Source organism: Pseudopipra pipra, chromosome 21 (genome assembly GCF_036250125.1).
Source record: "Pseudopipra pipra isolate bDixPip1 chromosome 21, bDixPip1.hap1, whole genome shotgun sequence".
NCBI lineage: Eukaryota > Metazoa > Chordata > Aves > Passeriformes > Pipridae > Pseudopipra > Pseudopipra pipra.
In genome coordinates, this window is record NC_087569.1 from 5,252,313 (window position 1) to 5,278,856 (window position 26,544).

General features: G+C 49.2%; 2 protein-coding genes across 4 annotated transcripts; one reads left to right on the forward strand and one right to left on the reverse strand.

Annotated features, from left to right (window-relative positions):
* Window positions 1-7,076: 7,076 nt before the first annotated feature.
* On the reverse strand, window positions 7,077-15,667 carry MDH2 (malate dehydrogenase 2). Its single transcript, XM_064677828.1, has 9 exons — window positions 15,491-15,667; window positions 13,346-13,514; window positions 12,489-12,572; window positions 11,419-11,528; window positions 10,764-10,889; window positions 10,005-10,082; window positions 8,919-9,018; window positions 8,354-8,505; window positions 7,077-7,379 (listed from the first exon to the last, which is right to left on the reverse strand). Exons 1-9 carry the CDS (start codon window positions 15,554-15,556, stop codon window positions 7,248-7,250), a joined length of 1,017 nt encoding a protein of 338 aa, XP_064533898.1. The 5' UTR covers window positions 15,557-15,667; the 3' UTR covers window positions 7,077-7,247.
* A 27-nt stretch (window positions 15,668-15,694) lies between these two features.
* Window positions 15,695-26,521, forward strand: STYXL1 (serine/threonine/tyrosine interacting like 1). 3 transcript variants are annotated; one of them, XM_064677831.1, is made up of 10 exons: window positions 15,695-15,908; window positions 16,832-16,893; window positions 17,363-17,489; window positions 17,817-17,873; window positions 18,774-18,919; window positions 20,260-20,405; window positions 21,463-21,557; window positions 23,545-23,654; window positions 23,914-23,993; window positions 25,802-26,521. In XM_064677831.1, the coding sequence occupies exons 1-10, from the start codon at window positions 15,806-15,808 to the stop codon at window positions 25,821-25,823; spliced, it is 948 nt and encodes a 315-aa protein (XP_064533901.1). In that variant the 5' UTR covers window positions 15,695-15,805; the 3' UTR covers window positions 25,824-26,521. The 3 variants fall into 3 exon arrangements, with proteins under 3 accessions (XP_064533901.1, XP_064533900.1, XP_064533899.1); XM_064677830.1 differs by lacking the exon at window positions 25,802-26,521 and adding an exon at window positions 24,121-24,166; XM_064677829.1 differs by lacking the exon at window positions 23,914-23,993.
* Window positions 26,522-26,544: the final 23 nt, after the last annotated feature.

The following is a 26,544-nucleotide window of genomic DNA, read 5'->3' on the forward strand; positions in this document are numbered from 1 at the left end:
GGGACACCCGGCCCTGCGGGGGACACCCGGCCCTATAGGGGACACCCGGCCCTACAGGGGACACCCGGCCTTGCAGGGGACACCCGGCCCTACAGGGGACACCCGGCCCTGCGGGGGACACCCGGCCTTACAGGGGACACCACAGGGGACACCCGGCCTTGCGGGGGACACCCGGCCTTGCGGGGGACACCCGGCCCTGCGGGGGACACCCGGCCTTACAGGGGACACCCGGCCTTACGGGGGACACCCGGCCCTGCGGGGGACACCCGGCCTTGCAGGGGACACCCGGCCCTAGAGGGGACACCCGGCCCTGCGGGTGACACCCAACCTTACAGGGGACACCCGGCCCTACAGGGGACACCCAACCTTACAGGGGACACCCGGCCCTACAGGGGACACCCGGCCCTATATCCCACTTTGTAACCCAGCTCACTCTATCCCATATCCCACCTTGTATCCCATCCCATATCCTACCCTGAATCACACCCCATCCTGTATCCCACCCTGAGTTTCATCCCACCCCTTACCTCCTCACCACGATGCCCCACCTTCCCCCAGTGCTTCCCACCCCCTCCCAGTTCCCGGCTGATTCACCGGCAATGCCTGGGACCACCTGGAACATCCCCATCCCTGCAGATGTGGGGAATTTGGGGCTGCCTGAGGTGTCTGGGGTGATGTGGGAGGTGCCAGGTCCCCACTGGGGACATTCCCCAGTGCTGTAACACAGGAAACGAGCCGGTGCTATTAATTAATTCTCATTTCCTTCAGTGATGCTGAGCATTTGCCTTCCTTGCAGGCCAGGAAGGGATGAAGCTCCTAAACCACCCCAAAGCCACCCCAAAACTGCCCAGTGTGGGCAGGGCAAGGGTTTAGCCGCCCAAAACACCCTGAAACCACCTCGGTTGGGACACCTGGTCACCCCAGAGCCCCCCATCCCATAGCTCAGCTTCCCCTGCACCGCCTGGGCAGTGCTTCCCCTTGGGACCACTCCTGGATTTGGCTGCTGGTTCCCAAAGGCACCCTGCTGCTGCTCCACAGGAGGTTTGGCCTCAGAGCGGGGATTTGGGGGGAAAGTTGTTGAGGAGACAGGGATGGAGAGCCAGAGCTGGGGTCTAAGGGGAGATTTTGGGCTCAGCTGAGGCTGAAGAGACCTGTCCAGGTGGGAATGTCCCCACTCTGCTCCCTGAGGGAGGACTGGTCTGGGGACCAAACTGCTGCCAGCAGCACTGCTCACCAGCACCAGCCCCAAATCACTCCATCCTTTACCTTTCTCCCCATGGGTCAAGGTGGCAGCAGGCCATGGGGACAGGTCCAACTGGGGGAGACACAGTGCCCAGCTGTGAATGGGGTGAAGGGCACGAGCATCCTCTTTCCACAAGGATTTAACAGCCTTTTGGGGTTGTTTCTTACCGTCTGCTGTGCAAAACCTGTGTCCCACATCCGTTATTCATGTAGGGACTACATAAACAAGTGGCCACATGTTGAATCCATGTCTCTACTAAACTTCAGCCGAGCAGTGGGGCTGGGTTTGGGAGCTGCGATGCAGCCTCTGAAGCATCTCCAGGGCTGCTGCTGCCTCCCCCTGCTCCTGCCTTTGTGCCTGCCATGTCCCCCCGAGGTGACAGCAGATGCCACCTCCTAGGAGCACCTCCTGCATGGTCAGGGCTATTCCTGGTTTAATGCTGGAGGGGGAAAACAGCCCGTGACAGGAAAATCCAGCATCCCCAGGGTGAGCCTGTGCCCTTTGCAGCACCATTATCTTCCCAACACCCGCAGAGTCCGCAGCGCTGAATAATGCATCAGGTCCTGAGAAACAAAGAAGATGAGGAATGCAAAAGCAGCACAGGGAGATCCTGGCATTGGGGGGGAGGGGGGGCATCAGCCCCATGGGGCTGCCTCGGCTTGGCCAGGAGCCAGGGCTTTGTAGCAGGACCACATCAGGTTTTGGGCAGCAGCCTGGGAGAGCAGCAGTGGGAGTATAGCCCAGCCCAGGGTGAAGGATCCCAGCCAGAGAGCTGGCACAAGCAGCAAACACAGCCAGAACCACACCTGGAACGGGATGGAGAAAGGCAACAGCCATCTGGGTGGGAAAAATGGAGGAAAGCAAGAAGAAAAAGCTGCCAGGCAGACAGAGAGCTGAGGGGTGAAGCTGGGAGAGCGTCATGAAGGGACGATCTGGTGGAGAACAAAAGGGGAGAGATGGAAGGAGCGGGAGAAGGGTCGGTAATTGCAAGCAAACAGACAGAGCCAGCCACGGCTGGGGGGAGAGGGGGAAAATCATCACTTGAAAGAAACCGAGGATTTGGGAAGGAGAAAAAAATAAAGGCGATAAATAATTAAAGGAGATCAAACGAGGCAGGCAGCAGAACAGGCCTAATTGCAAGGATTCGCGCTGAGGTTCGACATCCCCACCAGCCGCCTCCTGACGCAGAAGAAAGGGCGGCCAGGAACGGCAGTGCCGGGCGGGAACGTGCTGCTGGCACAGCACAGGCAGGAGCCCCTGATCAAAGCCTGGCGCTGGCTTTGGTGGTGCTCAGCAACCCTGACAAGGCAGCGGGGGGAAAGAAACACCAGAAAATGGGGGGGGGGAGGCAAAGCAAAGGTACGAAGGGGCTGGGAGGCCCCACGATCCTGTGAGAGCCCGGGGTGCAATGGGGACAGGGCACAGGAACAGCCCCAAGTGCACCCGGGGTGACCTTGGGCCGTTCGATTGGGGCCAGCGGCTGGAGGCTCCCATCGATTTGGGATTGACCTCGTGGCCACGTGGCCCTGCTCAATGCTGGGGTGGGTTTGCTGGGTCTCCTGCTTCCCCAGGGCTTCCTAACCCTCCTATCCCTCGGCAGGGGGTTTCTCTTCCTCATGGATTTGTCTGGTCACTTTGAAGCCCTGGGAAACACTCTGTACCTGTGTGGCAAGGAGACCTCCCATGTCCCAGCACGTCTCCCTTGGCTCATCAAGGATCTGCCGCTTCCTGCTTTCCTTGAAACCTCCAGACTCAGAGGAGAAACAAGTATGGGAGGAAAGAATGAGCCTGGAAGTATCTCCAAGCAGCTGTTTACCACCAGACCCAGCCTAGGCTTTTACAAACCCAAAGGGCAGCCCTCTCTGAGCATCACTCAAGGTGGGAGAAGCAGAGACCTGCTGCTGTCCCAGAGCCCCCAGCTGCATCCTTCCCCATGACCAGTGCCCACAGCCTCCTCTGTGACCCCATCCAATCTGTCCCAGAGTCCCCATGGAGCCCCTGCAGGCAGCAGGTGTCAGGGACAGGCAGAGCAGTGGCAGAGCTCAGCTCCAGCGCTGTAACCTCTCCTAACAGGCAATCAAATCCCTGCCCCGGCAGGACTCCCTGCATATTAATTGCACTGCGTTATCCAGCCATCTGTTCCCGCAGCCAGGAAAAGAGCAGTCCCTTTGGTCTCCTTTATTAACAGGTTTCCCTATAAATGCAAACAAACCCTCCCGCCTCGGCGCCACACTCCAGCTCTGCTTTGAGGCACCCGGGAGGGAAGAGGGAGCTCTCGGGCATTTCAGTAAATCAAGAGCAGGGAATGCAAAGGTGGTGATTTCACACTGCCTGTGGCCAGGCGGGAGAGCAAAGGGAGGGGGAGAGGCCTCTGCAGAGGCAAAACTGCAGCTCCCATGGTTTCTGATCCTCCTGCCCTCACCATGGCCCTGTGAGGGAAGGAGGAAGCTGAGCTGACTGCAGGGGACATCTGTCTGCACCCCCAGCTGTGCCCAACCAACCTTGGGGTGTGTTTCCCCCTCTCCTTTCCCCATTCATCCACCATCTCCCTGGACAGAGGATGAACTGCCAGACCCAGTAATGCAAGGCTGGACACTGGGTACCACAGTGTTGGTAGTTGCTCAGGAGGACAGAAGCAACACTTTCTGTCCTGGCACCTGCTGTGGGCCCTGGATGCTTTCAGTTTTGGAGGTGGGCTCATGAGAGAGGGTGATAGTTATCCAACATCTTTCTGAAGTACCTCCAGCCTCTCCAGTTTTGCTCCTTTGCCGGAGCTGGGAAGGCAGCCAGCTTTGGCAAGGAAGAGGCTTCACTAAACTGTCTTCCTGTTGTTTCCTCTGCTTCTCCCTCTCCTAAATATCACCAAAATGCCATCGATTGTCCCCAGGGCTCAGCCATGACTGCGGCAGTTGTACCAGCCTTATCCAAAGGTAAATTGCTGTCCCCATCTCCTACCACCCACAGCACCCCCTGGGGTGAGACGGGGCTCAGGGGTGGCAGGTCTGTACCCCCACACCAAAGCACCTACCCTTAAATAGAGCCAGGAAGGGAAAACAGATTTCCCAGGAATAAGGGACACAGGTGTGCCAGCCTGCTCATCCCACCTGAAGACTCCTGGGACACTGCAGTTAACCAGGAGGAGACTCAAGCCATACTGTTTAATTTGCTTTTCTCCTTGTTCTATCCTTTCCTGCACTTAATATGCTGCTCCAGCAGTACAGGAACAGCAGGTGGGATCGAGTGACCTGACATATGACCATCTGGAGAACCTTTATTTATTACTCTTAACACACAACTCCTCTGTATCTTGACATCTGTGCTCCAGCGCAGAGCTGGGCTGCCCGAGGAGGCGGCAGCTCCGTGCAAAGAAATGTCGCTGCACTGGAAGAGGTGCTCAGAGACCATCAAGACAAAAAGTCTGCACATTAAACAGGGTGAAACCCAAGAGTCCTGCACGGGGCAGGTTTTCCACCTCCTCCAGCCCTGGTCACTCACCTCCACAGGAGGTAAACACCAGAGGCTGCCGGCACAGGAGCGAGCGCCGTGACTCAGCAGGGCAGCCCTGCTGCAGCAACTTACAGGAGAGAGGATGAAGGTCGTGTGTCCTGGAGACACAGCACCAGGAAACAACTTCCAGAGCAGGCTGTTCACTTATCTGGGTACACCCAGCCAAACCCTGCTCCTCCTGAGGAGGGGTATGCCCTAGATCCTCTCCTCCTCCAGGGAATCAACTCAGAGAAAAGCGGGGGTATGTCCCACACTTCCCTCTGCAAACCATCTCCAGTCTTCACAGTGATTAAGTTACCCACCACACAACTGCTCAGCCATGAGGACAGCACATGTAACCAAGTGGATAACACCTACACAGACCATTTCTTCAGACAGTGTCCTTCTGGCCCCTGACTTCACTGCAGAAAGCCACAAGAAGTGTGCCTCCTTTCCCTTCCCAAAACAGAGTGGATTTTCAGGCACAGGGAATAGCTGCAACTCCAAGCACGAGGCATGGGATTGGGGGAAAAAGAAACAAACCCAAAAACCAAACAGTGAGGGGACATTGTCAACATTCAGGGGATTTGAAGGAGACCCTGGAGAATTTACAAGTCAGCAAGTGCTGAGGAATAATCCTCTTCTGCCTCAGCTCCACTCACCCATGTTGTCCCTGAGTCCCTTCCAGTGCAAGCGAAGCTTTCTGCTTGTCCATGCAATTCCTCCAGACTTTGCTGGATTTGGACTGCTGACACAAGAAAAGATAGAATAACCTAAGCCACAAGATGAACCTCAAGTTTTAAAAGTCTCCAACGCTCAGAAATCTGCTCTATCTGCTGCATTAAAAATAGCAGGACTGGAACAATTGTGTGCTCCTGTCCTCCTGGGTGCAAGGCCAGGCTTTCCCTGCAGCTGGTTCCTTGGCAGCTTTGGATGGCAGTTCCCCTGGACCAGCTGGGCACACAGACCATGGCACACACCTCTGGCAGGTCAATACACACCATTTTTAATAAGCTGTGCTGCCTATTTTGGGTACAAAATTGCTGACAGGCCTGCAAGACCCCTACACCCCATGACCTGTGTTACAGCAGTCTGTCATATGCTTTCCATTTCTTGTTTGGAACAGTCTGTGCCACACTCACCAGGTCTGGCCACTCACTCCTCCTCAGTGTCCTCCAGTTCTGACATCCTCCCATGCCCCCCTCCAACACAATCTTTAATTCTTTAATCTTTAATTCTATTAATACCACCTAATAATTACTTTGTTCCAAGCCTGCTGAGTAATGACTGCCGACGCTTCAATTCCATTACTATTCCTGTAGAGAAACCAAGCTTCAACACACCAAATTTCTGCAGAGAGGAGTGACAAGGACTGTGCTTGCTGTCCTCCCTGCCCACATGTTCCACAGGGTAGGGAAAGAACCAGGCACTTGATAATCAATGCATCTTCAACAGTCACAACTGTGTGATCTGGTTCAGAATGATGAACCAATTAAAATAAAAAAAATAAAACCCATTTCAGACAGCTCAAAAGAAAGAATACAAGAAGTGGGAGGAGGAAGAAGAAAGGCAGTGACCAAAGAGCATCTACTACCTTTAAGTATCTTCCTTCTGAGAAGCTTCTGCCCCAGGTTCTCTGGCTCAAACCAACACTCCCCTCAGTTCCTCCAGAGGTGCTGGGCTTTGGCTTTTCCTTCTCCTCATCTAAATAAAGTCTGTTCAACTTAGAATTCAACCTACACAGATGAGAGCAATTCAAAGCAACAGCGTAAGCAGCACAGAGCACGGAGGAAGAGTGAATTAATTGCTTCCTTCATTAAAGCTTACCTTCAAAGAAGTCAGCAACAGAACTCGTCATCACCATCTTCTTGCAGACATTTATTTTTATATTCACAAGAGGATGAATGTAAGAGAAATTTATGGAGATGCTAAATCAAGGCTTTTGTTCCTAACTAGAAAGAAGTCGCTCTCAGCAGTTTAATTACTGTCTTAGCGCAGGACTGACGTTTCAAACACCATGCTCTTTCACTAACTCCTTTAAAAATCAAATTACATAAGAGATTAAGGTAACACAAGGTAACAGAGGTAATGCCACCTCCTGGAAAATCACCTCTTGGATCACTGGTGCAGCCCCTTCAACCCATCTTAATCTTATCTGATCACACCTGGTTCCCAGTGGCTGTGCTGAACAAGGAGCCCAAGCCAAAACCCAGGCAGCAGCAGAGTTGGGAGCAACTAGTTCACCCACCTTACAAGGCTATTTCATCTCTACTGAAACCATTAACCTCTCAGAGATCTACAAGCCTTAACTTCAAAAGATAAAGTGCATCAGGAAAAGCCCACATGGTACACTGAAAAAATGAGGCCGTTTTATTGATGATTAGACTCTGCACTGGCAACAAGCATCAAGCTAATACAGACAGACTTCAACCAAAGCATGAGCTTTGAATCAGAAGTCATAAAGTGACATGATGCCTTAATAAATTAAGGAAGTTAATTCCTCCCCATCATCAACTCTTCACTTGAAGTTCTTTGCAAATTCCTCTCCTTTCTTAATAGAAGCCTTCAGCTCAGGCATGGCCGCAGCAACCATCTTCTCTTCAAAGGGGGAGAGCTTGCCAAGGCCTAGGTTCTTCTCAATTCCTTTTTTCTGAGGGAAAGAGGATTTAAGGATTAACCATTAATTGACCTAAAGAGTAGCTTAACAGCTTTGACTAAGTATTACCCAGCTGAGACAGAGACCCAGCCTGGACCTCTGTCATCTCTAGTCTGCCAACCCTGTGCATCCTGGTAAGGTTCAAAACCTCTTACTATCTGTGGCAACTTCTACAGCCCTCACAAACTTCTCCTTCACTGTTCACAAGTGTGAAACCTGAAGGAAGTCCAGCAGCTCCTTCAAGAGGAAACTGATAGCAAGTGCTCCTTCCCACCTCCAGACACACCATCTAGCAAGAGAATCACTCCCCCCAGACGATGTCCTTTGCTTGCCACTGGCCTGCAATCTCAAACTGCTTTAGAGTGGCACTCCTGGGTTTTCAAGATGTCTACATCCAAACCCTACCCTCTTAATACCCCTCTGCTTCCATTCCCTCATCAGCCTGCCCCTAACACAGCAGACACCACCTTTTGCATCCCAGCAGCCACGACAGGGCTGAAGCATCCTTGTCCTCCATCACTCCCATGGGATAAGGGTGACAAAAGGAAGACTTCCAGAGTCCAGAAGAGGTTCTGAAAGCAAGCTATGAATCCTAATCCATGCTGTAGCTCCCCATGTGTCTCGATTTCTGAGGGCTTTGCTTATGGCAGGTCAGGCTGACTCTGATAATCATATGAAGTCCCAGAGTAAACAGGCCTGACTTGAGGCAAGCATGACCTCTTAAGCCAAATCTGAATCTCTGGTTACTCAGTGATCTGCAGTTTAAGAGCAGATAAAAGCAGCAGCATCCTTGCCAAGCCGAGCTATGTGCCTAAATACCATACCCAAATACTCAAGACTCTTAAAAGTACACTCAGCTGTTAACTCCAGCAATACCAGGCATTCAGCTAAACTGAAATCACTGAGTAAAACCCACAAGACTCCATCAGTAGCTGCTGTTAATAAGCCTCAAGATTTAAAGTACGTACTCCCAGCTGCAGAGGTGTAGAGAAGTACGGGCTCTCCGTTACGTCCGACTTAACAAAGGCACATTCCACAACCCCTTGCTTTCCACCCATTGCATCCAGCAGAGAGAACACAAATCGAGCACCAGCATAGGCCATGGACAAGGTGGCAGATCCTGTAAGAGTTAAACCACTTTTAGAACAGATCACGATGAAATCTGATACCTTCTTGTGCATCAAAGGTTTCCATACGGGTATGTTTACAGAGCTCCAGTGTCACTGACTTCAAGCTCACAGTCAGCTGGATAAAGCAGCAGCTCTTGGCCAGCTACATGCTATCCAGCTGACCAGATTTATAGAAGAAACAGCTTAATTTGACAGAGAAGATTCTTTTTAAAGCCATATATGGTGTGGGATCAGTTAATGTTTAGTCTGACATACTGAGCTACTTCTGGTAGCACAGCTCAGGCAGTCACAGCTAGATCCCTAATAGGCAGTTCATAAACTGTAAGTAAGATTAAACTGCAGGGGACTGCATCCATCCAGGTAGATAACAAGAATTACTTGAAAGCTCTACTCAAGAACCCACCTGCTCCTGCTTTAGCTTGGACAACCTCAGTGCCAGCTTCCTGAATTCTTGCTGTAAGCTTCTCCAGCTGATCCTGAGGAAACTCCACTTTTGGTGTGCACTAGATAGGAAAGAAAAAAAAGTTACTATCCAATACCAGAACCCCTCCAGATTCAGCACAAGGCCACCCACATGATGTCTTTTGTAGCACTGCAGTTATTACCAGTAGTTCTCAACTAAATGGGTTTAGCCCAGCTCACAACTTGTGTGACACTGACCAACTGCAGGAGTCACCAGGGCCACTGGTCACTGCGGGGCTGGAACAGGAGCCCAGCCATGCCCACATTCCTCAAGGACAAACTGCAGCTTTGCAGCCAAACCAGGGCTTGCCGTGGTTCCTCACTCCTGTGCAGTCCTTTGCACTAAACGGATGCCCTCCAAGCGTTAGGAATTTCAAAAAGTCATCTTGTAAATATTCGGGTCACTGTGGCATTATGGAAGTCAAGAGCCTTATGAAGGATCCAGTCTCCCAGCAGTATTTAGAAGTTACTAAACCTTCAGACACAGTTCTGCCAGTAGCTTAAGCACAGCTGTGTCTCTCCCAATGGACTGCTTAACCAAAGCACCCTCTCAGCATACAGCTGCTCCAAAGCTCTTATTCCTTAAGAAAATCCTTCTGTGAAGGATATTTTATTCCCCAATTAGAGCACAGCTTTTCCCCTTTTTGTTGCAGATTGTCCTTGGCCATATCCCAGCCAACTCCCCACGAGGCTGCAGCCTGCTTAAGAACTGCATTTCAATCTGGCTTAGATGCATGAAGGGAGCTTCTCCTGATGACCTGCCATTGCCACACCTCAGATCTTATATCCCGAAGTCCTTTAAAGGAAAGCTGGAACTATTTACACTCTTGACACCATCCAGAGTTTAGATTTGGCTTGCTGCCTTCCATCTCATCATGCATCTCATCCCAGAAGGAAAGCAGCCACGAGAGCAGGGAAAACTGTCTCTGCTCTATCTTAGCAATGAACTGCCATCACAAAGGCACTTTACATCAACCCCAACACCCTGAGGAGTGTGCTGCCACCCAGAGCAGTCACCACAACCCACCTGAGAGATCAGAGGGATGATAGTCTTCCCAGCGTGGCCACCAATAACTGGAACAGTTACTCGAGCTGGATCTAAGCCCTAAGGGAAACATGAAACTTTCCAGCTTCTGAAGCACATGGGTAAGAAAAACAAGTGAAAACACCACACTTCACCTGGGTAATGGACATATTGGTAAGTCAAAGGTTGGACTCCATGATCCTGGAGGTCTTTTCCAACCTAAAGGATTCTGTGATCTACAACCCGGTGCTACACAGGGCAGGAGTTTCAGAGGCAGCTCCAGGTTACTCTGATTACTTTATACAGTTACAGGACATTATTACTGCAAGTTTGGATAAACAGCAGCACAACATAAACACCACCAGGGCTATTAAGAGCAGTAACCTGTTACAGCTTCTGACACTTTGCAGAATATCCTGTAACACACAGCACAGAGTTTGACTTGCAAACACATACAACAACTCAACCCTCTCCTCCAGTTGCACCAGGGGTTGGAAATGCCAATGGAATTAAGGAGAACACGTAGCTCACTCACAGGGCTATGAAAAGGAAAGGTCAAAGTCTCTTGAACCACGTTTTGCAAGAAACCTTATCTCCAGGCTCCTCTAGAGAATGGAGGCAGGGAATCATTGCCTTCGCCTCTGGCTCCACAGAAATCCGAGCTCCTTTGGCTCTCTGCAGTGATTTTGGAAGCATTTCTGTATAGATCTGATACCAAAGCAGGCAGTGTCCCTCCCCCAGCAGCTGTTAACCATGACCTGCCTTCAGTTCAGCCACAAAAGTGTTTGCTCTGACGATGTCCAGCGTTGTGACACCAAAGATTTTGTTGGGATTATACACACCGTGCTTCTTGAAGACTTCTGAAGTTATAGGGATGGTTGAATTTACCTACCAGCAAGAAGAGGCAAGCACTGATTAAAAGCAGTATAATAGCAAAGCCAATGCATGAACTTAAACAGGCCAACAAACAACCTGAACTACACTTCCAACTTGGAATCAGCTGCAGCCAATTACTTTAATGCCTAAATTGAAGAGCAATTTACAGTCAGGCTGGAATAAAAGTCATTAATTTTACATAACCATTAAGACAATAAATTTGTTCATTCCCATTACAAAGGCTCCTCCCTTAGAGAGCTAAGACTTTTATCCCTAATTTTAGCTAATACACCAGCTTGTATTATAACCAGTCACACAGATTTTGAGATATTAAGCACTTTTATATCCAAGTTTCCTCTGACTTAAATACGGCCAAGAAAAATGGGTTAGTAGAACCAGGCTTTTAGAGCTTTTCCACTAATACACTGCAGATCTTAAAGATACTGCTCAAAAAGAATTTGGATTACTCTAGTATTCTCAGTCTGGATTTTGGTTGGCTTTTTTTTTCCTCTACATTCCAAAGCCTTCAGAAAACACTTACCGGGTTAGAAATAATACAGATCATGGCTTCTGGACAGTGCTTTGCACAGCCAGTTGTCAAAGAGGCAACAATGCTGGCATTGGTGTTGAACAGGTCATCACGAGTCATACCTGAAACACAGCCAGTGCAGTGTCCTGTTACCCACAGTCTGCCCCTTCATGGGCAAGCAACCCAACCAAAAACCTGGGCAGAGACACATCAGCTCCTGGTTTCATAGATCCAGAGTAAATTCTCCAGCTGCAGTAATGAACTGGCTCCAAAGATAACTGCTCTTGCTAACAAGCCCTTTTCAGGAGCGACCAGCCCAGCTGCCCGTTGCCAGAACACATTTCACCTAAGCTGCCTGGAGTACACTGTGACCACACAGACCCACACCACTGATACTCAGAGCAGCCTAATTGCTCCCAAGATGAATTCTCCTTCTTCTCTTAAGTCACCCCCACAACTCCAGTTTAAATGCCAACTGCTCCGTGCAAAATACTGCTGGTTGTGTAAGTGCCACCTCCCATTTCTGTTGCAGCAACTACTTAACCGTGAAAAATGAAGATTTAGGAAGAGCTAGGCATTAAAGTCTAGAATTTTGTTACATTCCAAATAGGATACTGAAAAACAGAGTAGAAAAGGTGCGGGTCAGAGACATTCTAGGAAGGTTTAACAGCATTTATTCAGAGATGCCCCAAGAAGTTACTGCACAACTGATGCAATACAAATAGATTATTTCTATTCTCCTGAGAAATGAAACAATGAACCGGTTTTTATTCCTCGAGCATTGCCTCAGGGCAAGAAACACAAAGGGAGAATTAGGATCACTTTCATGTAAGGTCTTTGCCCCTCAACCCCACATGGGAACTAAAGAAATCAGTGCTGCCCATTTCACAAGGGACAGTCTGAGAGAGAGGCTGAATGAGCTGCCTGATACCATAAGCAGCTCTGGGTCAGGGGCTTTAACAGACCACTTACACCTCAAGCCAACACCACCATAAAGCACCAGACACAGCTCTATTTGAGCAGCAGCACTGCAGAGATCCACTTCAAAGCAGCCCTGGGGCTTTCCAACAAAGAGAACGTACCTGGTTTTCTAGGGACTCCCGCCGGAATAACAACAATATCACAGCCCTTCAGACATTCTGGCAACTGCTCAGGTCCCATGAAGCCTGAAATGGAAGACACTCAGACATTATGCTTTCGAGAGTTATTAAGTAACTGATACTTCGAAGTACAAAATTACACCCAGAGGCATCCAATTCCTTTTTTTAACTTAGCCTTCAATTCAAACTTACGCTGAAAAGCAAAGAAACACAATTATGGATGGATCCCATTCGATGTTTTATCCTCGTTTCAAAACTTACAGAACCAGAGTGGTGAGAATCTCACATTCAATTGTTTTGAAAACCCCCAGTTCCTCCTGCTATGTGTGTATACTCTCCAAAAACCTTGGCACAAGAGTCAGTGCCCCCAGAGAATTTCAGGCAGGTACATTCAAGTAAAATGTCACCTTCTGGAGGTCTTCAGACAAAATAAAGATCAGCAGAATAAGTTTTGCTTTCATCAGAACCTGACAGCGTCCCTTCAGAAAAGAAGCATGTGGAATTCATGTGGATACCCAGGGAGTGTTAAGTCTAGTTGCAGTCAAACTTCTAAATTCAACACTCAGGCTTTGTTCAGAAATAATTTCACCGAGTGTTTCCTGCCAGATATCACAAATTCCCCTTCAACAGTGCATCCACAGGCCATTTTCATCTCCATACATGTGAATCTAATCAGCTAAACCTTAATTAATCATGCACTGCTCGAGGAAAAAGCTCCTTATATTGACACCAGGCTTCAGGATCGCTGTGTGAAGATTCCCCTTCGCAAGCAACGAGCGATCCAGCACCAGAGCCCCCCGAGAGGATCCCTCGGGAACACACGGCGTTCCCAGCAGTACCTTTGACCTTGGCTTTGGTCTCGATGTGGCTGAGGTCAGCTGCCACTCCTGGAGTGTGGGCAATGTCATAGAGGCTGAGCTTGCTCACCAGCGGGCTGTTCTTCAGGAGCAGGGACAGCGGCTGCCCGATGCCCCCCGAGGCCCCCAGCACTGCCACCTTGGCATTGTTCTGTGGGAAAGAGACAACAAATACGAGGTGCAGAACTTCTGGCAACCACCCCAGCAGTGACCTTGAGGATTCCACCACACTTTCTTTACTTTTAACTCTATTTCTCAATTTTTCACCAAGCACTACGCAAACTTGACAGCCTCAAGTGATGCTCGTGAGAGCTTCCCAGGGATCCTCCAGGTTTATTGGCAGGACAAGTTGGAGGAAACTTATTTGCAACCTGAAGCTCAAAACGGAAGCAAGGTTGGGGCAAAGGAACCCGAAGGATCACCTTTCTCCAGACAGAAATGTGTGCCTGAGACTTATACCTGCCACCCAGGTCTGACTTAGGGCAAAATCTGGTTTGTAGTTTCTCTAGACTATTAATATTGCCAGTATTAAAAAAATGTGCCTTCCCATTTGGCAAATCAGTACACTTAATGGTCTACAATAAATGTAATAACCACTGTATGTACAGAAAGAAAATGTTTAGGCCAGAAATAAATTCAACATAGTACCTGCAGCTGCCTCAAGATCAAGGTCTGAGAATATTACATGACTAGAACTTCCAGTTTTGATCATGTGGCTGAGAATCAAGTAAAATCAACTCTTCTTGGCTGCCCTGTGAACCAATTTTACCCTCACAGGTGTACTGGCAGAACGTTATTTCTCTCTGCTCCTGTTTGTAGAGTATTGCCAGATGAGAGAAAAAGGCCAGAACAACCTTAAAGTGCAATGCTCTTCCAGAGTGATGGAGAACCAGTCTCCTGCAGAGATGCAACTTGGCAATACAATTACTGCTGAAAAAGCCATTCTCTATCACAGCCTTACCAGATAAAGCCATAATAGCTCCAAGTCCCGACATGAACACCTTAATTACGGTGCTGTGACAAGAAATAAACCACCCGAGAGCTAGATTAGCCCAACCTCATCTTGATTTTCTTGCTATTGTAACAGATGTAATTTTGCATAGCACTCTTGAAGGGGAAGCAAAGTCTGGCATGAGTAAATGCTGTGCCCTATTTATGACTGAGCTGATACCATGAGGTCAAAACCTCTCTGCTAAAAGATACAGTTCCTATGAAAAAAACTTACACAAGCCTCTCCTGTGCAGCACATCTTTATAGCTCCAATAACCACTCTGTCGTGTCCCACCGGCACTATTAATGTCAGATAGAGGTCGGTCCCTACCCATGCAACCACAGCAACAGTTCTCCTCTGGTTTGGGGTCAGCAAAACGGTGGATTTCAAGCACATAAAGGATTACTGCTAAACCCCAGCCACCAGCTTTAGCTCTTAAAACCTCTGGAACGCAGGGGCACGTTTGCACTAGAGGAAGGAAGCAGGGAAACCTGCCTATCACCCACCGCACACCACCAGAGAGAGAAGTTCATCAGGTCTGGGCTCCTCCCCGGGCTTCACAGCCCCAGGATCCAGGAGGGCCTGGGCTCCTCCCCAGCCCCACATGGGTTCCTCTCACCTGGGAGGAACTGGGCCCAACCCGGGGCTGGCAGCCCCTCACTGGGACGGACCGGAGCTTCCCCCCAGGTTCCACCCGAGCCCCGCAGCCCTCCACCGCGAGGGTCTGGGCTCCACAGCCCCCCACCGAGGAGAACCTGAGCTCCTGTCCGGCCCCCAGCCCCCTCTCCGAGCAGGGCCCCTGCTCCAACCGAGCCCCGCAACCGAGGAGGAGCTGGATCCAACCGCGGCCTCGCAGGCCCAGAACCGACGAGGAGCGGGGCTCCACCCGAGCTACACCCTCACTGGGCTGCACACCCTCACTGAAAAGGGTCTGGGCTCTCCCTGGGCTGCTCCACAGTCCCACAGCCCCTCACCGAGGAGGTCCCGGGCCGCACCGGAGCCCCGCAGCCCCTCACCGGGGAGCACACGGGCTCCACAGCCCCGCACCGGGGACGTTCCCCCCCGGGCTCCCCCCGAGCCCCGCAGCCCCACTCTGAGGAGGCCTCAGGCCCGGCCCCGCTCCCCACCCACGTTACCTGTGCGGAGGTGGCGATGCCGCGGCGCAGGGCGGCGCTGGTGGCGGTGCTGAGGCGGGACAGCATGGCGGGAATGGCGGGAATGGTGGGAGCGGCGGGAGCGGAGCTGGCGGCGCCCGGTGACTCCAACGACCTCCACGGCCTGCGCGGCCCCGCCTCTCGCGAGACTTCCCCCTCCCCTTCCTGCCGCGGGCGGCAGTCTCGCGAGATCTGGGCAGAGGTAACCGTGGAGACGGGCGGGCGTCGCTCCCCGGGCCCGGCGCAGGGACAGGGCGGGATCGGGGTGTCGCGATAGTCGGCGACAGCCCGCCGGGGATGGCAGGGGTGGCGCTCTGTGAGCCCCGACACCTCTACAACATCATCAACCAGTGCCGGCGGTTCCCGCGGCTGGCGGAGCCCAACTACCTGTGCCTGCTGGGTGAGGCCGCGGCACAGGCCCGTCCCTGCCTGCTGCTCCTGCCTGCTGCTGTCCCTGCCTACCCCTGCCCATCCCTGCCTACCCCTGCCCATCCCTGCCTGCTGTTTCCTGCTCCTACCTATCCCTGTCCTTGTCCCTACCCCTGCCTGCCCCCTGCCTGCTGCTACTGTCCCTGCCTCCTGCTTATCCCTGCCCCTGCCTTCTGCTGCCCCAGGCTTTTCCTGCCCCTGCCTGCAGCCAGGCACTGTGCTCAGCCTGGTCCTGCTCCAGCTTTCCTCATGTCCAGCTCTCCCTGCTCTGATCCATCCCATGGATACACACTCTCCCCCTCTACTTCCAGCAATTTTAGAGGTGTACAAGATCTTTCAACCATTTCACAAAGATTGCTGATAAGCATTTGCATCTTGCATAGTGCCAATACCCCCCAAAAGGGTGTCTGATATTTTAATATTATTAAATGTTTTGGTGAAGGAATCAGCCAGTTTGGGAATGGGGCTGGTGCCCCTCTGCCCAGCTCTGGGGCAGCAGAGGCAGAGCTGTTGGGCAGAGGTCAGAGCAGGCACAGGACTGGTGCTGGGAATGCTACAGGAACACACTTGGGTCAGGACTAAGGCTGCTGGCATCACTTGGTGTTGCACACACACTCACATCGGTCCTGGAGGTCGTTATATCCACACCAGAAAGCCTCAGTTCCTAAAAAACCAAATCACAGAGTTGTCAAAGTTGGAAAGAGACTTTCAAGATCATCCAGTCCAACCATCAACCCAGCACCACCATAACCACTCCTAAACCATACCCCCAAGTGCCACAGCCTCAAATGTCTCTTCTCTGGGTGATGCCAGTGCCTGAATTCCCGCTGACCGAATCACAAACAGAATTCCACCTTTACAAGCCAATTGCTCTGTCTCGGTTGGTTTTTTCAGATGCCCGTACTCAGCGTGAATTCGACGAGAGCCACATTGTTACAGCCCGCAGGATTGAACGGGTGAGGGCATTGTTTGAGCGAACCACCCCTCGATTCAGCAATTAGCAGGAAGCCAAAACTGGTTTAAAACCCCCGGGAAACGTCCCATCGTCTCCCGTGCCTGATGCAGCCGTGCTCGGTGGCTGCCACTGGGGGGATGTATTCTGTCACAAAGCAAAGGTGGCCTCAGCAGCCCGAAGGATTGGCACATAGGGGCTGAATATCAGGAAAAATATTGCACAAGGACTCACATATTGTAGCCTTGTCTCGCAAGGACAGTGCTGGCATCTGCCCCACTGTGGGTGATGAAGCAATCAGGGCAGTTTGCATAATTTCTGGCTCCTAACCGGGGCTCTCAGCGTCACCCACACCCACACGGACAAACCAACACATAGCTAGAGAGTTGTAGCTTGCAAGATGTCAGTACTGTTGATGCCACAAGAGCAGAGTGGAGCTGTGCTCCTGACAGAATTCCTCTGTGATTTTGCAGAGTCCTAGAGGGGAGTATCTGATCCCGAGTGCAGAGGAGTTGGGCTATGTCAGACACTGTGTGGTGTATGACTACAACACCAGCGTTTTGAGCTGCTGTGACTATGATGAAGAGGAGAAAGAAACAGGTACGTGGGACCCATATCAGTCAAGACCTCACTGCCAGAGAGATATTCATCCCATTCCTCATTTAATTTTATGCAACTCATTGGAAGAGGTGCAGATGTTCCCAGTTTTATTTGAAAAATGATCGTCCGTTCTATGCCTCTGGTTTTTCACTGTGTTGTGTATGTTCTTAGGCTTCAAAAATCCAGGTTTTATTTCAAAGCATCCTGGCAGGCCTGGTTTCCATCTGTGGGTGATCCCCCAAAGCTCCTTGATGCATGTGAGGAATGGGTTCTTTTTTCCCCCCCACATTTCCCTGAGACTGGGCTTGTCCAACAATTGCCTTTCAGGGAGCAGTGCTGCTTCAGGGACCGGAAACAGTGGCTTGAGTCCCGTGCATTCCCAGAGTGAGTACTTCCTTCTCTGAGGGCTAGAAAAGGCTTTCACATCATGATACTTAAAAAGTCATACCTTTAATGGGGGTGATGATTGGATGGAGTTCACTGGGAATTGAGGAGAGCTGGAAACCTTTCCATGGCAGTGTTCAGCCCTCCTTGAACCATGGAATTGTTCAGCTTTCACACATCCTTCAGCAGGGAGTTCTGCTGAGTGCAGGACTTCTGTATGTTTATTTGGCTCTTATGAGCTTTACAAAGTCTACAATAGTTTTAGCAAAGATTTACATCACTTTACAAAGAAAAAAATCGTGGGTGTGTGAGGGGAATGAAAAAAGAAGGATATTCCTAAATGCTAGGCAATGAGGCATTAAAGGGAAGGTGTGAAGAATCAGAAGTGGGTTTCTATTGTGCTGATCTATTTCTAAAGCAGACATAGCTAGAGGGAAGCAGGATGGATCCCTTGGGAAGAGGAGCAGCCATCTCACATAATTTACTTAATTGAGGAGAGTGTTTAAAACACTTGAGGAGGATTTAAGACACTTCCTTCTTTCCCCCTTTGCCTAAAGCAAACTAAAGAAAAGGGCCTCTGTAAAACTATGATTAGTAGATTTAAATTAATAATACTTCCCTCGTGTGGGAACTTATTACAAGTATTTCCCAAAGAAAAAACAGGAGAGAAAAAAAAAACAAACAAACGCCTTTCTCTAGACCTACAGAAGAATCAAGGAGAGGAATAAAAGATTGGGACAAGAGGTGAAAGCAGCACACAGGTACAGAATAAGCTGAGCTTTTAGCAAGGTTTTCTATAGAGCATTAAATTAAATGAAATGGGAATTGCTATGGGTGTTGGGGAGGCAGATGATGGAGACACTGAACCTGCCCTGGCAAACAGCTTTTTGGTCTCCTTAGATACTCAGGAAGGAGCTGCATTCCTCCACGCCAGAAACTTTCAGGAGTTCACCCGCCACCACGTGCTCGTCCTGAAGGGAGGGTACAGGCATTTTTCAGCTTGTTTTCCTTTTCTGGGGACTCAGAAGACACTGTGGATGCCTCAGGTGACATGAGACTAATCTGAAAGTAGAATTAGCATTCATATTCAGCTGATGATGGCTGATGAATTCAAGTTAAATGGTGTTGCAAATGTAGTATCACAGTAACTTCAAGCAAAGGAATTAAATGTCATCTGAATTTCTGTGCTTGCCCTGAGTCTCACCACTGAGTCTTTTGCGGCCACATTTTTCCTCTTCCACTGCGTGAAAGAAAGCTCATGGAAACACCCTGGGAATGTTTCCCTGATAACCCCGAAACTGGCCTGGGGAGAGTACAGATAACTGAACAAACACTAGCAAATGATGAAAAGAAGCAGGGTCCTCTCTCACACGTGGTTATCTGGGATAGTACACAGCAAATGTTTTCAAACAGAAGTGCAATTCCTACCAAGCACTGTGTTCCATGTGTTTTCATTGGGAAGGATCACAAAGCAAGTGCTGGTGCATTCTCTCAATGGGCTCAGAAAGAAAACAGCCATCCACTCAAACACCAGTATCCTAATATTTGGTTTCACCTACAAATATCGATCTATTTAGCTCATGAGAAACAATCACCCTTTATTTCACACCTAGGACAGGACCTGAGGCAGGGCAGGCTAAGGAGGTGCTGGTCAGCAGAAAGCATCTCATTGCAACGTGTCTTTTGTTCCCTCCTGCTTCACAGGAAACAGCCCATGACACTGTGCTGACCTGTGGGATGCTACAGCACAGGAGGCAAAATCGACTCACTTTGTGCTGCTTTGTGAAGGGCAACACATTGCTGAGCTTCCCCATCGGATTCACACGGACACAGAGTACCTCCCTGCCTCTCAGTTTAAGCTGTTCACTGTTGGTTTAGCCTGCTGCTTTGTGCTGCTGCAGCAGTAGCAGAGTATCCATTAAGGATGTCGAGGCTTCTTGTGTGTTTTCATTCTCAGCCTCCCCGCTGCAGGCGCCGGAAGCAGCTGCAGAGTTGTGCTGTGCCACTACAGGGCACCTGCAGCTCTGCAGGTGGCAGATGATTTCATTTAGCCCTGCAAACAGTAACCAGGGAGAACATCAAATGGATCTGTTATGCTGCAGTCCCTGCAGACAATGGGAAGGATATATTCCACCTCCTGTTTAGTCAGGGTTTGTTTCAAGTAGCGCTGCTACAACAGCAATGCTGTTAATTATTCTCAGTAAATCTAGTAAAGACTTCAATATACAGAAAGTCCAGGTGATTGAATGAATCATTACACTAAATTGTGTCATGGGCTGTTGACTAAGTGCTTGTTCAATTCTTCACATGACTTATGTTTAAGAACTTAGCAAGCTAATGGAAAAAAGACTCTCTCTAACCTGAGCCTATGGTTTCTTTCCGGCAGGAACTAGACAACTTCCAGCCATACCCTGTAGAAATACTGCCTTTAAAGTTATATATGGGCAATTTCAAGCAGGCCTGTGACCAAAAAATTCAGAAAGATCTGAGGATCAAAGCACTAGTCAATGTCTCTGAACAGCCTGGAACACTGTAAGTTAAACAGTTCAAGGTTTACTCTCACCAATGTCTGCGATGTGAATAAATGAGGTGGCACAGAGTCTGTTCACAGAGGAGTCAGTGCCTGTGAACTTCCAAGGAAACTTCTGTTGTTCACTGCAGATTCCAGTACCATTTCATGCTCATTTTTCCAATCTCTACCCCAGAGCAGCAATACAGTCCTGCAGCCCTCAACCAGGCCATGGGTGAGTTGGGTGAGAAGAGGAGTGGGAAGCACATGGCATTTCGAGTCTATCATATACTACCATCATCCAGGAAAAACCTATATCTCTGAATAGCTTTCAGAGCAAAATCTTACAAACACATCAGTGTAAAAGCTAAATCACCCATGTGTCACATTGCTGGTCTTCCTTTCTTCCTACTCTGTCCATGCCCAGTCTGCAGGTTGTGCTGGAAATGCCATTTCACACAGTGAAAAATCCAGTGGCATTTCTCAAGGAGGTGACCCAAACAAAGTAAGCAACAAATCCAATTACCCACCACCCAGGACGTGTACCAGCAGACATTTCTCATGCCTTTGGCTCTGGAGGAAGGTCTCTGCACTGTGGGTAATATTCCCATGCCCTCTGCATGATGTGCTTTCACATTTTGGAAATTCCTCACCAATGTTTTGCTCTATGAGTTCTCTGAGTTGAGTTCTCTGAGCTTTTGGAAGGAGGACATGCTGTCACAGAGAATGACATCAAGTGACATGGGGGGCTCTGTTCACAAAACAGCCAACACACACATGCTGTGAAGGCACTCTGGCTTCCAGTTCATCTGTTTGCACTTATCTCTCAGATAAAGGAAGCTGTAGGTTAAGACAGTGATGCTGATACCACGTGGAGTGGAAAATCAGTAATTAAATTGGATCTGTGTTACAAACATCTCAGTGTCTCACCATAACAAATCCCTTATCATAATGTTAATGATGATGATGATGAAAATCTTACATGTGTAACAGCAAACAAAATTATCACCTTGCCTCCAACAAACACATCTTGTCAAAGCTGCTTCTCTGGTCCATGTGGTCTGTGTGCTCTCTTTCCAGGTTTGCAGAAGATGGTGAATCCCTCCATATATCTGTTCCAGATTCACTCGAAGCAGATCTTTTTTCTTTCTTTCCCATCATTTCTCATTTCATAGGTGAGTTGATCCTGATCTGGAATTCCTGAGACCTTGCTCACTATTAGATATTAGATGGGAGTGACAGCAATTCACTCCAACAGGAAGCTCAGGCAGCAGGGTCGTAATCATTCACGATCAGTACACTCCCAAGCAAGCCCACACCCTGATGGATGCTGGACCTGCCTCACTATCCAGAGAGGCAATTTTACAGGGCATCTGACTCTGATGTTCCTGCTCACTGTAAAGAACACCTCACTCTGGTAATAGGCAGCTTTCCACCTGACCTGAAAAGGGTTTGCTGCAAAGTGTGCACCAGAGCTCCATAGGATTCCCTCTTAGTCCTTTGCAACAACCCTTTGGCTCTTACCAGCCCAAATCTTCAACCACTACAGCTTTATTTAAACCAGATTGTGACCCACACTAGGGAACTTTCCACAAGGTGCTGCTAATCTTTAAGATTTGCAGTGCAAACCTACCGTAGAGCCCGGGAAGACTTTCAGGTTGGGTGGCATCAACCTGCCTTTGGCTGATTACATCAGATAGGGCATGAAAAAAACACACTCTCCAGCTCAGTGCCTGCAGCTGCACAGCAGACACAGCTCCTGCAGCTCCATCCTGGGATGCTGTCAAACCCTGTCGTTATCTTTTATCACACTTATCAAATAACACCTGCCACAGACCAGGACCCTGCTGAGCAGAGTGTTGTTCAGAAGCAAAAGACCATCCTGTCCCCACAGACCTTATAATCCAAGTACAATATCAGAAGTGACAACTGGATGCAAAGAAACAAGGAAACAACATTTGAGGATATAATTTTGTAGTCCTGAACTGGATTTGATGATATGCATGTGCCCAAATGCTGAAATTCACTTGCTTGCCTTTCGTTGTGCCCCATGTTTTTTCCCAGTAGCGTTTCAGAAGACAGTTTCTTTCTCCCATCAGTTTGTGCACATTTCTAAGGCAGACTACAAGAGTTTATTATCTTTAGCTCTTGTGAAAGTGTTACACTGTTTACCTGATAGTGGAACTGTTTACTTGGCCCTCGAGAGCAGAATATTCAAACTGTAACAGTTATGGGGGAACACCAGACTAAAGCTCTCCACTTACTCCGAGAGGAGTGTGGATATTCTCATGCCAGGTGTATATTGGAGTGAGGCAACTTCTACTCAGGTTCTAGAACAGAAATAGTATCTCATTATAGAAATAAGTTAGAAAATGCTGTTATACTTGAAAAAAAAAATTCAGAACCAACAGAACATCTCAGCAACAGTAAAAGGCTTTGCCCTATGAATTCTATTGTTTGGTTGCTAATATTCTAAAACTTTCATGCTGTCTAGAGAGAGAGAGAGAGGATTAATTAAATATGCAACCTTCTAGGCGCAGGCAGCAGAGTTAATGTGGTTAGGAGCCACTGACAACATCCTGTGGTAGCAAATGGGTTTGCTGATCTTTGCAATTTTCACCACAAAGTATCCATCATAAAAACATCATAAAAACAGTGCCCCAGCTGGCATGTACATGCTTCCTGTTGGTGATGTCCATGGAGAGAGGAAAGGGATTTAGAGTCTCAGTCCCCTCCAGTTTGGGAGCTGATTGCTCCAGCCTGCATGGAGAGCAGGCAGTTCATCAGAAATTTCAATACCTTTAAGCCTTTCTGGGAAGAGTTTGAGCAGGTGATGTGAGTGATGCTGACCACAGGTGATGGATCGTGGTAGACCACATTTCTTCAGTTCCCTGATGTAAAGGTGACACTGATGTGCAATGAAGCATTGACTGGTTATTGTCACTGGTCCTGGTCTTCAAAGCCACATTTTAACCAAGTGGATTTCTCAGAAAGGCAAATGCTTACAGAAATGGGAGCTGGCAGTGCCCATCTGCTGCTGTCAGGGTTCCTGAGGGCTCCTGTCGCTCAGCCTGTCAGCTGTCACCGAATTAGCGCTTGGCTCTACCTTTGGAAGCTTGATTTCCCAGATCATTAATTTGTGATTGGCATTTCTTTACTCAGATGCTCAGATGGATGTTGGAGCAGTGCTGGTGTTCTCCAGCCTGGGGATAAGCCGGAGCAGCACAGCCATCATTGCCTATCTCATGCATTCCTGCCGGCTTTCCCTGAAGGTATGGCACTGTCACAGTTCCCACCCAGACTGGCTGGGTCTGCACTTGATTTCTCTTTCTGAAGCCTCATCACTGTAGCAGTAACACATTCACTGTCTGTGATTTCATGCAGAATATCCACCTGATAATGTAACTGATTATATGATCTGAGATTGCATCTTCTTTGTACCATTAAGGAGCTGGCTTAAGTGTGATTTTGGATCTGTGAGTTCTTACCCTGGCACCTGTGATATCCTTGCATTTCCCTACTTAACTACAGGGCTATAAAACTAAAGCTGTGGTTAAGAGAACATGGTATTTCTCTCCTGGATCTGAGAAAGAGAGTGGAAGCTACTCCAGGTAATCCCACTTCTTAATTCCATGGTGTTACAGGGAAGTTCAGAAACCAGTGTTTGCAGGGCTCTGATTTACCACTGACTTCAGCATCAGCACTGACCTCTTCTGAAACCCCATTTTATTTCTCCAGAAGCAATCCCCTCCCACAGATGCTGCTGTAGAGAAAGCTGGAATGGGATAATACTCGCTCAGGAGGGATGTACAGGTTGGATGGCCAGTATATGCTGTTCCATAGCTCTGAATAATGTAAGAAATGGATGAAGGATGGCTGGGAATGGCCTGGCTGTGCAAAAGCCTGGTGGCCTCTCCTCTGGTGCCCTTTCTCCCTTTCCATACAACACATGGGTATTGTGCTGCCCTAAGCACCATCTCATGGTACCTGCTAACACAGAGCAAATGAGTTCCCATGGGAACTGAACAGCATCTCCTCATCCTTGTTTAGAAAGTCTCCTCTGGGAGCTTGAACAGATTGATCCAAACTCCACTTAAGCTGGGCCTGTATCTAATAATTTTATTGATTTTGTGCAAACATTTGCAACGTAAGAGGAAATCTCTTTCCGTGGCTGTGTGCCAGTGGGTAATCAGAGGCTGAGGGTGCCAGCAGGGCTGCAGACATGGCTCAGTCCCTGCACTAACATGGGTGTAACAGCTCCTGCATGCTGATAACCAGCCACTTGCACACTGAATTTCAGACTGGGCTTGCATGGCAGTGCAAAAGTCAAAGGCTGATCCTTGCCATTCCTCTCAGTTGGCATCAACAGGTTGGTCTCAGCATTTTACTAAGTGCCAAAAAAAAAAAAAGAAGAAGAAAAGGTTGACAGGGCAGTGCTTGCCCACTGTTGGCCGAGCAAAGCTTTCCTGGGGGGATTACCCTGGCAGGCAAGTTTGTTTCTTGCAGACAAAAGCAGTGCAACAGATTCCCATGTGATTCTCCAGCCAATCCAGGCAAAGATCTTTGAAAGCTTCTAAAAGCAAGGCAGATTTGGGATGTGTGGCCCCTTATTCTGTTAGTAATCAATATGTGAGTAGATCTGTTGAGTCCAGGGAAACTGGAAACACCCACACCGTGGTTCCAGAGGAGTAAATGTTGGAAGATCAGCCTCGGAGCCTGCAGAATCATTGAGATTAGAAAAACAAACCAATGGAGCACTATCTGCTGACCTTTGGTCTCATTACACTTAAGCAACCCTCCGAGTGCAGGGGGCAAACTCTTTTACAAGCAGGAAGATGAGCACTGCTGGGAAAACACAGGGATGCAGCTGCAGTAATGCACAGCAATGCTGGTGGATCTGCCCCGTGTGTGTCAGAGTCCCTGGGTGATTACTTGGAACTAATAAATAGTTAAGATGGCTGTAATTAGTGCAGTGGGATAACTGCAGGGTCAGAGCTGCTTTTGCCACATCAGGTCACACCAATCCAAAACCATGATAACCTTTGTTGCTTACCTGTGAATGGCTGATGATACTTCACTGCTTCGTTCATCATCTGTGGAAGGAACAGCATTTTAGGGTAGAAAATCCAGGCCCGGATTTCTCCGTTGGTGTAAAATAAAATAATGCAGGATACCTGCCAGGTAATGAAAGCAGCCTGAGCTGTCCTCATATCCAGGAGAGCAGAGTATGAACGGGACAGGCTTCTCTGAAGTCCACATCTGGATCCAGCCTGTCCTGCTTTGGCAGCCAAAGTCTTGCCTGCAGGTTCTTGCCGCCCAGCGCAGGGAGCAAATACAAAGCCGTGTTGTCTACAAGTGTAGCTGTTTCATGACTTTCAGTTCAATTCCTAACACTTCTTTCCTTTTCTTCTGCTTACAGGGAGCTTGGGATTACCTCCTGAAGTGCAAACCGAGCATGAGACCCCACCGGGGTTTTGTGGAACAGCTCTCGGCCTGGGAGAGCCAAATGTACGGGACCAACATCACAGACATCTCTGAGCCAAACTACTGACAGGGGAAAGGCACTCCCTTCCACACCACCAAGAAAATGACTTGAACGCTGTTTGAGAAAGACCTCAGTGGAAAAGCTTTCCTCCTTAGCTCCATGTTACTTTGGGTCAACTTCTGGAGCCTCCTGGAGAACTCACCTGTGCTGTAGAAGGTGTGGCAGTTTGGGGAATGCAAGTGCTGCAGGATGAGACCCATTACAGGCTGTTTGTCTCTTTAGTAAGCAAAGGAGACTATAACCATAGTAGGGTTATCTCTGGAAAGGTTCCTTATCCATAGCCTGGAATGACAAATTTAGAGTCTGACTGTGGCCACTTCCAGCCTGGAGAGGTGACAACAGAATTTCTGTGATTCAGAAGTCCCTGCAGCCTGCGAGTGCCTTCTTAGCTACCCACAGACTCACTGGTTGAATTGTTCAGACCATCCTTCCCACTTGCCACCTTCTAATCCAACAACCAAACCTCTTGGCACAGCTGGTAGTTTTGAAGCCTCAATCCTGCTACACGAAACCTAAACTCAGCGTCGCCCTCTCTCTTACCTCACTGTGAATTCTGCTCATTGACATCCCAAAATAAAAACATTCCAGAAAACACTCCCGGGCTTTCCTAGCACTCT